The sequence below is a fragment of the Rutilus rutilus genome, assembly GCF_951802725.1.
Source record: "Rutilus rutilus genome assembly, chromosome: 3".
NCBI lineage: Eukaryota > Metazoa > Chordata > Actinopteri > Cypriniformes > Leuciscidae > Rutilus > Rutilus rutilus.
The window spans coordinates 19,644,927-19,658,120 of record NC_140211.1 but is presented as its reverse complement, the minus strand read 5'-3'; the positions used below and the strand labels follow the sequence as shown (position 1 = coordinate 19,658,120).

Sequence of the window (13,194 nt, the reverse complement as noted above, 5' to 3'; positions counted from 1 at the left end):
AGACCGTTCATCTTCGGAACACAAATTAAGATATTTTTGATGAAATCTGAGTGCTGGATCACTCCTCCATAGACTTCTAGGTGACCGAAACTTGCTGGCCCAGAAAATGTATTAAAGAGATCGTTAATATAGTCCAAGTGACTACAGTGGCTCAATCTTAAGTATATCAAGCGACGAGAATACTTTTTGTCCGCAAAAAACAACAAAAATAACGACTTAATTAGTTTATTCCACTATTAATTTCCTTCTATCTGGGCCTCGAGTTAGTTTACGTAGTGTTTTTGCGCAGCGCGTCTGTGTTACATGTCACCACGTAGGCTCACTATTGGCCGACGCTGGTCATGTGTGTGATGCGTGTGACGCACAACACAGACGCGCTGCGCAAAAACACTACGTAAACTAACTCGAGGCCCAGATAGAAGGAAATTAATAGTGGAATAAACTAATAAAGTCGTTATTTTTGTTGTTTTTTGCGGACAAAAAGTATTCTCGTCGCTTGATATACTTAAGATTGAGCCACTGGAGTCACTTGGACTATATTAACGATCTCTTTAATACATTTTCTGGGCCAGCAAGTTTTGGTCACCTAGAGGGAGGAGTGAGCCAGCTCTCAGATTTCATCAAAAATATCTTAATTTGTGTTCCGAAGATGAACGAAGGTCTTACGGGGTTGGAACAACATGAGGGTGAGTAATTACTGACAGAATTTTCATTTTTGGGTGAACTAACCCTTTAACAGCTGCTAAAATTATGTGTTGAAGGCATCCTTTGTCTTTCTACTAATATTCTGCTACAACTGTCCGAACGTACAAAATGACGTCTGACAGATGACTCATCAGACTACATTACATTTTTCCATTGCCCAGGGGTCCAGGGTTTGTTCTCCTCACACCAGGTCATGAATCTCTATAATGCAAGCACTTTCTGAATAACAGATTCTAGCTTTGTGAAGCTCACAGTTTTCTTGTTGACCAGATTATTGGCATTCATCAGCTGTTTGTATCTAATGTGTGTGTGTGTGTGTGTGTGTACTCTGTTAAACCAAATTTATATTAAATGTAAATAAGATTTAAGAATTTCACTGCCGATGAGTCTTCTAACATCATGCAGTACAATACAAGACACAAAATCAATGCAAATGCACCCTTAAACTTCTATGTATGTATGACATGCAATTTGTCTTCATTACTAGAATTACTACTGTAAATCTAAGAAAACTAAGCTCCAAAACATGAAGGATTCACCAGCATTTCTGTGAGAATCAACTGAGAATCTCATTGAACGGCATATCATTTTAGTATTTAAATGTTGTTCAAAAGAAAAAAGAGAAACTTTTAATTGTGTGATTAATGGCCTTGAGCATTGTGACTCAATAAAAATGAACTTTGCAAATGAAATACAAGTTCACAGAAACATTAAAGATGTAGCAGCTTTCTTTAACATAGAAACATAGTTTTAGTTATCTTGAGTTAAATATAGTCTTATATGCTTGTATTAGGGTGAAACAAACATAACCTCACAGTACACACCACTAAACTATTGCTAATTTTTGTTACCTTAAATACCCAATAAGTTACTTCCTTTCAGCAGACACTTTTTAATAATTATTCTATTGCAAGAACAGTCGATGAGAAGCACAGTTGGGTGAGGTGACTAACTTTTGAGCAAACTGCTGAGTCTGACAGAGTGAAACAGAGTGCTCATTTATGTAATAATTGAACCAGCTACACATGTTCTAGCACCCCAGATAACCACTAAAGTAGACTTCTTTACAATTTCTTTACAAGTCTTAATATGTTTGCTTTATATATTGGTTTTCTTGGTTGAAAAGTTTCTTTGTTGAAATAAAAGTTTATGTAATTTAACTTTTCATGAAAGGCTGTGGAAAAATAATAAGATACCCTTTCCACTACCTCCGGGAGTCCGGGGCTTGGGACAGCCCTGGATGCATTTAAATGAATTGTGAAATGGCTACTGGCAACCTAGAAGTGACAGATTAAAGAGACTGCAGCTCTTAAATAATAATGTCAATAACCTCCTTCCTTGTATAACTAGGAAGATTGATGAATGAGAAGGGATCTTTAAAAGTAAACACCCACAAGGCTTATGTGAGCAATTTTACTAAACTAAATGTATGGCTCTCGCTTTCCTTTAACAAGACTAAAAGATGCAATAATGCTTCCTATGTCTTCCACTTGCTCATCTGTTTACCTGGCTTTTTTTCCTGCAGCAAAATGACTCAGCATTTAAGCTAACTTAAATTGCTAGAAAAATCTCTACCTTTTTTCAGCCAAAAAAAGCTTTTGAAATGCACCTCTTGTTTTAGGTTTACCTGAAGGAATGTCTAATGGAGTCTAGAGGAAAATAAATCCTCAAATTAAATGGTGTGCTAGAAAAAAATACAAGAAAGCACTTTCACCTTGTTCTGAATAACATTGGCATGTTACATTTCAATTACTCAACACAATCTTTTAACAACACTGCATTCATATCTACAGCTAGTGAATGTCAAAAATAAACTAAAACAATGAACAATTTTTTTTAAAGCAGTAACGCCAGGTTCACACATACTATGTTTGCAGTACGTATGCAATTGCAGGAGCAGCACGCTATTGTGCTTTCTCATATGCCATGTTTGTAGTGACCAACAGATCCCAAGTAGGGCTCACAGCATCCTGCAGTGGACATCCAACCCCGCTAACATCCAAGAGTGATGTCAGAAGCCGATTTGATGTATGTAAGTTTCAGGCTGAAAGGGTTTTTAGGCGTAAGGGTAGGTTTTGAGTAGGATTCAGGCATAAGGGTAGGTTTTGAGTGGGTTTCAGTCCAGTCTGTTATAAAAAGAGAAATAAATGAAGTAAATGAAAAAGAAATGGTGTAGACAATCAGGACTGTGATTGACATGACCAATAAAATCGTACGATTCGGCTGCAAGGAGGAGTTTCCAAAAAAAAAAAAAAAAAAAAAAAAAAATCACGCCAAAGCCTGGAACACACCAAGCCGACGGTCGGCCGTCGGGCAGTTTCCGTGCGTCGGCCGACTAAATCTTCTCAGTGTGTTCCGCACCGTCGGCTGAAGTTGGTCCTCGTTGGCTTTTTTTCGGCCGATTCGACATGTTGAATCGGCGTCGGGCCGTCGGTGAAAGAGGGAACTCTGATTGGCTGTTCAGCTTAGTGAACGAGTCAGTGCACGAGAATAATAGCAAAACAGCAAGCAAAGTCAAAACGGGACAGACACGCTGTTCTAATGTTACGTCATCTTACCTGAGTGTTCTTTGGTGAATATTTCAATATTAAAGGAGACATATCATGCGTTTAAATCGTTTCTTTTTACAAATAAATCATACATTTGTGGTCTATATAAAGCGGAACTGCAATGCTTAGGTCTGAATTCCTCATTATTATAGCTCCACAGGCCCCTTTTCTACCCCTTTTCTGATGTGCGTCTGAAAGCAACTCGTTTTGGTGCGGTCTCTTTAAATGCAAATGAGACACGTCATACCCCGCCCGCTCCCCAGTCTGCAGAGGTGACACTCGGTTCAACTCCACCCCGTCCGGCCATTTTTGTAGTTTGATAGCAGAGATACGATTATCTAGCAGCACAGAAACTTTTGGACATCCAAGATTTGTGTCAACACAGAAAACATTTCATCGTTGGATAGTTTTTTCGTTTTATTAAAGTGTTGTTTTATGTCAGCTTAATGCCCGGAACGCTTTTCAGAAAAGATAAGGCAACTTATTTAGCACAATTCACACGGTAATTCAGGAAAAAAATATCTCCGAATGCTGCACATGAAACTTTGGTCTTCCGACCTTTTACCACTGTGCCGATTTATTTTGATTAATATGTGCGAGGGAGAGAGAGCAAGAGAGCAAGACAGCGCTTAGTTTGGAGACGGTGAAGTCTTGTTTACACTTTCGCCTGGCTCGGAAGAGAGAGAGAGAGCGCGCGCGCGACCGGGTCTCTCTCTGCTCTGCCCTGTCACAAGCGCGGCAGTTCATCTACATTACTCTCACCGATCAAATAAGACTTTGGCGGGTGCTAAAACAAGTTCAATGCAGGAAAAACCCTGTTGTTGTTGCTGAAGTAGTTATCCTTGAAGTGCTTCGCGTTCGCGCACACAGAAATGACTATGGGTACATTTCCGTTAAAAATAAAACTCAACCAGGCACTTCGAAGAGGTTCTGATGCTGGGAGACGGTGTAATGAAGCGTGTGGGTTACTACATCCAACAAGCAAACATTTTGACTTACCCTCTCGTAACTTCTGCATCCTTGAGCTTAGACTACAAAATCACAGCGAGAAATAAATATGGCGGATTGCTCGAAGTGTTGAGCCGGTAGTCGATGTCCTTATTTGGCAGTTCCGCTGCAAATACTGTGACGTAATAGTTCACAAAACGTCATAGATAATAGAAAAATCGGAACCGGTTGAAAAAATATGACCAAAACAGAATATAAAGATATCAACGAAACACCTGAAGAGACTAATTTGAAATTTTCTATACTTCTAAACACTAAAAATATACAACAAAATGCATTTAAGGGCTAAAAAAGTGGATTTAGCATGATATGTCCCCTTTAACACGAGAGGAGTGGAATAAAGAAAGTGTTTAGCAGGATTGATATTCAAAATGGTAAGCGCGCACTGCTTTGTTTACGTTTGTGTATCTGCAGCGTCGGTTTCCCTTTTTGAATGACGAATATAGACGAATATATCTGCAGCAAAAGACAGTTGTCACATTTACACGCAGCCGCAGAACGCGCATTCTAGCTGACAGTCGGCTGTAGTTCTCTCAGTGTGTTCAAGTGCAGCTTTTTACCCCGACGCGAGGCGACAACACAGTCGGCTTTCATCAGCGCTAGTTCGTCGGCAACGGCTTGGTGTGTTCCAGGCTTTATGTGCATGTGATGTATTTGGACATGGGTGTGGCTTCTGACGTCACACTTGGATGTGGGCCGGGTTGGATGTCCACCGCAGCCTGCAGCGGGACGCTTCTCACTGATCCACAGCTGTACCACAAACATTTATTCATTCGTTTTATTTCAAATCCAAAAGTTGTTACTAAAGTTTTGTCTGCATTGCGATTCTCTTTGTACACAGTAGCCCAGTTATACAATCCTTCATAGACCTATTCACGTTTAAACATACTAAATTTAAACAACATATTATTCAATGCATTACTTCTATATAGAAGTATATGGGGTTGACCCGAGGTTGGCCACTTTCGTTCCAACAGAGGATGAAATGTGTCGTTATCTTTGAGAGTTAAGTGACGTAACATCCCTTTCAAGTAGACGCGTGAAAGCGGCGTGAGACTGAATGCACTGAAAAGCCCTCGCGCTACTCATATGCTGAGAGAGAGATGAGACAATAGAGCTGCAAGATTCATCTTTAAAAGACTGTGATCTCGATTCAAACACCTACTCGATCTTCTTCCATTTCGTCTGTCTATTAAACCTTTGACAAATCATATCGCAACATTCAAATCTGTGTTGGTACTGCTGCTGACTCAGAGAGAGTAGTCATGAAACAGCAGTCTTTTCAACCTCATAGTATCATTATTTATGTGATACAAAAGTTCACATTATCATAGAAGTACTGGGATAAAAGTTTAAAGTTCAAATATAAACACTGATGTCTACGATAGCGATCAAAATAGAGTAAATCAGCTTTTGATGTGGCGCTTAAAATAACGCATTTATCGATTACATTGTTTTGCCACAAGGTGGCGACAAGTGACTGTTAAAACAATTATTTGTTATTGAATCATTTATTCAAGAGAATGTAGTACTGTATGATGATTTTGAAATAAGTCAGAAAGATGTGATGAATTGTTTTTGTAAATATGATTAATCTGTACAGTCTGTATAAGTGAATGATTTAACTTTTCCCCATGGCCTAGTGTTAAAAAAAATTGCAATATCGAATCGCAATACATATCGTATCGGCACCCAAGTATCGTGACAGTATCGAATCGGGAGATAGGTGTATCGTCCCAGCCCTACTAAACAACCAAGAGAAATATATGTCAACCTCAAATGTAACATTGATCTGTACATCCGCATCGGGGGAATAACATTATAATCTCGTTCACAGTAGAGAAAGATGCATGTAGGCTACACAGGAAAAGTAACCGTGAAGACACTGAATTTAACATAAAACAGCCGTCATAATAAATCACAAATAGCCTACACTTACATTGCTGTAAATGAGTTTTTATGAATGAATGGCTTGCTCTAACTGTTGCACTGGTCTTCGTCAACAACACGCGTGAGGTCGATTAACAGCAGATAGAAATTATGCTCGTAATCTACTGCTTTTCCTGCAGTTCCTGGATTGTCAACGTTGAATTCACTGTCAAATTTGAACCACTGAATTTGTGGAAGCGAAATAAAATGGACCGAAAATTGCGTATTTTTAAACCGTTTGAATATTTTGGAAGTGAAATATGAAAGGTGAATATGGATTATTGAATTTTTAATAATGAAAATGTGTTTGAAATGTTTTGAATTGAAATATTCACAGCTTAAATATTCAACCACGCTGAATTTCAGCCCATAAAAATGCAAGCCCTAAAAATACAATGTATTAAAATGCAAGCATGGTTAATGAAATGCATTTTTTTTTTTCCAAGTAGTGCAATTCAACAGGCTTATTTGTTTCAAAAACATTTGGCATTATTTTACTTCCATATTCAACCTAATGCCTTTTTATTTTAGAAAGCTGTTTACTCCCACACAAGTGACTACCTTCCAGCAGAGAACATTAATCAGGGCCCTCAGATTTAATGGGCAGAAAGGGTTCTGAGGTGAACTGAAAGAATAAAAAATAAATAAACAATTAACACTACTCAACATGCCTTCAGCCTGGTTTGGCTTAATTATCATCTATCATAATAATTATCTATTTTTTCCCCTGTCTTACAGTTAATGTGTGGATGAGTAACTGGTCGTAATGAAATCAAAACCAGAGTATTTATAATAAAGTTGCATTTCAGACACAATCAGACAATTAGAACCGATTTTGAAGCAGACAGAAGTAGACTAGGTGCTGGAGTAACTTTACTCATATTTTATGTGTTACAGGGACGTTAGGGTGAGATCTTCTATCTATCTCTCTCTCTGCGGCTTTAAACAATTCTGTTTTAAAATATTCCAGCCTGCGAATGCATTTCCCTTGCGAACTCCACATCTCTGACTATTGAGACAGTAATTAGAGCAGTGCAGTAGTCTCTGTTCTGTGCCCCTTTTCAGCCCATTAGGGAGAAAGGGCTTTTGCTCACAGCTTACAGAGGAAATCAAAAGAACAGCGTATGTTTCCTTTGTGTGTTTTCCACAAGAAACACTTATAACACTTTTAAGTGAGATAACATATTTATTAATATAGTTATTTGATTGTGTAAATAATATTGATATATATAATCTCTTGCTAATAATAATGTAAAAACCTTAAATGTCACATTTGAAAAATTGTATAATAATAAAAAAAAATAAAAAAAACTACAGATGTTAAATGATTGAACCTGGTGCAAAATAACATTTTCTTTCTAGTTTTTATATAATCTTTCAAAAACACAATGATAAAATGTACTCTGTACTCTGTGTAGTAAATGCCGCTCCATCTGAAAGCAGGTGATGGCGATTTACTACTAAACAAGGTACCGGCTTTACTGACGAGATGCGCATAATGTCATAAGATATATCGCCCAGCCCTAGGTCAATGTTACCACAGAAACCGGTCTCAAATGTTTCATATATAGGCTGAGTATATGTCAGGGGTCACATCTCCAAGGGCCAGACCTGACGGACAACACTTATTACTGTTTAAAACAAAACAACAGATTTGCACTCACACATACACACAGACACGGCAATGTGCTCTCCTCGCAGTATAGATCAGAGTTGCATTGTGAGCAGAATCAACAAAAAGCCTTATAAAGCCTTATAAATCTGCTCCCCTGTGCCAGACTAAGGTCTCTAAGCTCCAAAAAGTCGATAGGAAGTGAGAACACTTTATTTACCTAGCCTTTAGGTTGACCGGCATGGACATCCTGTAATTAACCCTACGCTATCTCACGACCAATTCATACGAATTCGTACGAGTGAGTAAAATGTGACTGATTCGATGTGTCTAAACCCCAGTGACGGTTACGTTTAGGGGGCGGGGTCAGAGGTAGGTCATTCGTACGAATTCATACGAATTGGGCAACTCGTAAAATATGTACGATTTAGCAAAAATCGTACAAATTCGTACGCGTGAAATCGTATGAATTCGTACGGATTAGCCACCTCGTAAAATTTGTCAAATGACGAAGATCAAAAACTTAGCCTAGTCATTAAAAAAAAGGTATTTGTTCTGGGATTCTGACACAATGTCCAATAGGGCTGTAATCAACCAAAGAAAATCTTGGTCGACTGAAGTCCTGAAATTTTCGACTAAAAATTACGTTAGGAAAAAACCCCGTTAAATTAATTAGCTGCGCACTGTGCGCAGTAGGCTATTGGTAGCCTTGTTGTCTGCCTAAATGAATTATAAATAAACATAAAAAACCAGTAGGCTATTTGCATATTAAATCGTTTTTGACCTAATTATTTTGCACTGAAATGAGTCTAACACACGAGTCTGTCGGCTCTGACAGCGTTGCATCACGTGCACCTGCGCAATATCATAGCCTATGATTTCCGAAAATAGTACTATGTTGTCAACTAGTGATATCATCACAATAACTTTTGAGGAATATGCAACATAATTTAGACAATTGTTTTTGTCATATGTATTATAATAACTGACAGACACTATCATTTCAGCCGCTCTGTGCAGCTCAGCTTCGCGGCTGAGACACGAATAGACTGTTAACTTTAAAAAAATGCTGCCACACTGCCGATGTCTTTGTTGACATGGTAGAAGAGGTCTGACTGACTATGAATTAAACGCTCTCACAATTAAATAAATAATATTCAGCAAACCTTCTAGTAGCCTACTTTCTTCTGTCTCTCTTCTCCAGTGGGTTGGGCTAATCCAAAAGAAGTGAAAACAAGGGGGGTGTTCTGAAAACAGACTGTTACCTGTGAAACAGGGGTGCTCTGAAAACACCCCCATTAGCAATTAGTGCTTTCCACCTGATGAAATGAACGCGGCAAAAAATCGGAATTTTGGTCGAGCCAGAACGTATCGACCAAATAATCGACTAATCGACTGGGAGATTACAGCCCTAATGTCCAACCACAAGGAACATTTTCTATCATGTTGTTAGCAGACGTGTCAAACAGCATTTATTTTTTATTTTTTTGATTGCAAAGATTTCCTCAGCAGGTACCAATAACAAATCAGAATCAATATGATTGTAGTGCCATCAGTGCAACTCATTTTTTAAGTGGGCCTTGGGCTACTAAACCTCTCACTAAACCAACCAGGGGGTCAGAAAAAGGATAGTACTTCTGGGGGTTCAAGCACAAGCCAACAACTGCCACTGAGATGAATGAAAATGCTAACGATAGCTCTCTCTCTCTCTCTCCAGGTAACATAGACCTTTTCTGAGGTGAAAAAATTGAGAAAATCTTCCCCCAAGCAATCTCAACAATCCTACTGGCTCTGAGCAGAGATGCGAAATTAATCCCACAAATCAAGCATCTGCCTTATAGAGAGAGCGTGGCTTTACATAAGTCATGCAATGGTTCCACTTATCTGTCAGAATAACACAGTAGATGTTCTGTGTAATTCACTGAGCGATTCAACCCCTATTGGAATTCAGTCAGTGTGCTGCAGTGAATGATATGAAATGTGTGTGCCTCCCACCGATTCTGCACCATCACAGTCCTCATATTTTTTACTATAGTAAATCTTATGTTATTCTGACAGATAAGTGGAACCATTGCATGACTTATGTAAAGCCATGAAAAAAGAATCAGACAACTGCACCTTCGCTAAGCGCTGCCTTAACAACTGTTGCCATCCGACATTTTCTCAGTCCATGGAAGAACTGCATGTTTGTATAGTTTTAAACTAAAAATGATGGTACAATGGTATTAGGTCACTTATAATAGTGACAAAAGGCACCCTGAGAGGATATAAGCAGTATTTTATTTTCCTTACTCCACATTGTTATAGTTAACTAAAACAAAAATATTTTTGTTAATTGAAATAAAATAAAATATTACATTCAAAACTTAAATTAGAAATGTTAGCAATTAGACTCTCAGCTGATCCACATCTACCTATAGGAATACAGCACCTATCACAGCATAAGGTCCATTCAGTATTATCAGCAGCTTTATCGTGTTGCTCAGGAACTGATTACCCTCCTCCATCCCCAGCTCCTCTTGTCCACAGTCAGGACTTGAAAATCACAGAGGCTGCATTTGAAATGGCATACTCTTTGAGCAGGTACTTCTTTTGAATAAATATTTACTTTGCGACCATTAAAAAAAAAGTATGTTTTATGAAATATAAATGTATGTAGTGTATGTAATCCGGACATATTGGTCATGTTGTCATTGTCATGTGACTTACAGTTTCAATGTGGTTCACAACCGCTGCCTCATGGGATAGTAAAGTGTTTAGTTTTTTCGCCTGATATATAGACCTTAAGCGCCAGAGAAACAAGCGCACAGCCATCTTTAGAATTTTGTCTTTGCAGTAGCTCTGTGTATTTCTAGTGCATTGCTGTTGAAGAGTAATTAGATGGTGATGTGGATTGAATTATTGTAGAGTTAACGAAAGGTTTTAAAACGAGCCGTTCATTCATAAATCCGTAAGATCGTACCTTCAAACTGGAAGACAACACAACAAGTGCAGCACTGAAAAGGGGTAGGGCCACATAAGGTCAATAGTTGGGAAGTGTTCGGATGCGTTCGGATGCAGCCAGTGTTGGATGTTCTGTAAAGCTGGCTGGAGTTAGCAACAGTAACAAAGCAGGCTGAGCTTAGCAAAGGGTCAATTACATGCATTGATTGCATACTCCTATGGCTACTGTGGAAAGGGAAAAAAGCATGAATAAATTATCACCAGGTCTGCCTAACAGCCATCGTGAGACATCTTATCAGCTTCCTAATGAGATCACTTGACATTTATTTGGATAATTGGAGCAGACTCCCCTCCCTTTAACAGAAATATAAAAGTGCTTAACTACATCTATTGAAGTTTGCCTGTGTGCTGAAAACAATCTGCACCAAACACCTGGGTGTTACAGCTGTGTTAATGGGGACACAGGGTTGTTGATTAGACTGCCTGAGAGCAGTTCCAGACCTGATGAGGACGGCTGACAACTGTAATGCCTGCATGATCTGTGAACTGTAATCAGCGCCATACTTCCATTAAATCCCAAATCAGCTCAAGGCATCATTCTGGAGCTGATCTAATGGCAGGTAGAGGCTAAATTAAAAAGGGTGAGAGGAATGTTTTACTGCATAGTTGAAAGGATTACTGTCAGCTGAACAAAACATTGTGCTGCTTTGTCGCTGCGCATCATACAAGAACTATGATCTGGGATGTACTCCAGCCTGATGTTCTGGCAGGTATTGTCTCTTTTATCCATTCATAATAGACGGTGCTCACTGCTCAGTGATGGATAGTATTCCCTTTGTTTGGAGGAGAAGCACCAGCTGTTCTCTGAAGCGCTGTCTTTGCCATAGGAACACTTCCTCCATTTAGCCTACCTCTGTACCCTATCACCCACGTGCATCCGCAGACTCTGAACTATGCCAAAAGGGTCTTGGAGGAGAGAGATGGAGGGTCAGATGCTGCGTCCGAAATCGTGTACTTTCAGAGTATGTATACCCCTCGATACTGATGAAGAGTGGGTTTTTGGTATGCGGGTGTGTATACATAAATACAATCCCAGACTTACTACATCTGCCATAGTGGCATTGTCCTTTAACCAAAGACGTACTCATAACAACTTAATTATAACAATTTATGTCAGTTGGCAAATATTACAATGTCACCATTGTTGATTAAATTGGTAAAAACCAAATTAAAAATCAGATATGACTCTTTGTCATCTATATGGTAATGATCAAAATTATGAATGGCTTATTGTAATGGCCAGAATTGTATTATCCTATAGTTATTTATTTATTTATTATTTACTATTTTGCATAGAGGATCTTTCTGTAGTTCCTCTGGGGAGCAGTGAGAGAGCAGTCATAGCATACCAATCACATCCTGGGTTTTCAAATGTGTCACCTACTGCAGACATGATGATCTCAAGTATCTTCCTCTGGTTCATAAGGAGAGGCACTGAGGCAGATTTCATGATGCCTGTAGAGAATTGGGATGCTGACAGTGGAGCTGAGAGGATGCTGAAGCTAGACTAATAAATACACGAGAGATGCGCTGGAAAAAGCACGTGTTGAAATAGAACCGAGACATTTGGCTCACCGAAGCAATGTTGATACGTGGTAACCGTTTTTAAAACAAAAACGACCGTTAGGTTTCAGTCATGTCTCATGTGGTGATTGACTGAAGACCTGTGGTCAATTCTCCATTCAGCTGTCAAATCAGAAAAATTCTACTCGCTGTTACAAGCGCCTTTGTGAACAGGAAAACCAAAATACAGCATCAGGTTAGCAAACAATAACTCTTTTTCACTAAAAGAAGCCATTTGTTGTTTTTCCTCTGACAAATCACGAACTTTGTACACAACTTGTGTCGTTAAAATCAGCGTCTTCTGTCACCGTTAAGAACGACAGGGTTGCTGGTTTGGCTGCTCGCGTTTCTCGTCTCGTCGCGTTTACTTTGATAATACGAATTATTTAACACGCACATAAACACAGATTTGTACCGTCTGTTTACATGCTGAAGGCGTGCTTACCTGTCATAACTCCATCGACTGTATGACATGCTCTTATTGTTGCTCAGTCCGTCCATGGCCATCTGCGGTCAACAACTGCTCGATTACACAGCGACGCCGAGCCGTATAATATTGTTGGTGTCTTGTGTTAAATCCTCGTCTTCGCTACAGTGAACGTCTTTAGATGCTTCTAGTGGGGAGCTGTTTGGTTGAGGGGTTTAAAATAGGTGGACTGAACCACTGGCTGTGAGAGGGGAAATGTCAGTTGTTAAAATGAGCGCACACGTTTAGATTTTCTTTCTTGAACGAAATATCGCAGATATCCGATTTAAAAAAAAAAAAAAAAAAAAAAAATTGGGGTTGGCAGAGTAGGCTATCAGGAACCTCGCGTCTATTAAAAA

The 13,194-nt window shown here is 39.0% G+C and overlaps 1 protein-coding gene across 2 annotated transcripts in view; it reads right to left on the bottom strand.

Annotated features, from left to right (window-relative positions):
- The window catches only part of tub (TUB bipartite transcription factor), an 82,780-nt gene extending 69,797 nt beyond the window's left edge, over positions 1 to 12,983 (bottom strand). For both annotated transcript variants that reach the window (XM_084405327.1, XM_084405331.1), the window contains exon 1: positions 12,815 to 12,983. In XM_084405327.1, the coding sequence (XP_084261453.1) occupies positions 12,815 to 12,876 (62 nt within the window). In that variant the 5' untranslated portion in view covers positions 12,877 to 12,983. The remainder of the gene's footprint in view (positions 1 to 12,814) is intronic.
- Positions 12,984 to 13,194: the final 211 nt, after the last annotated feature.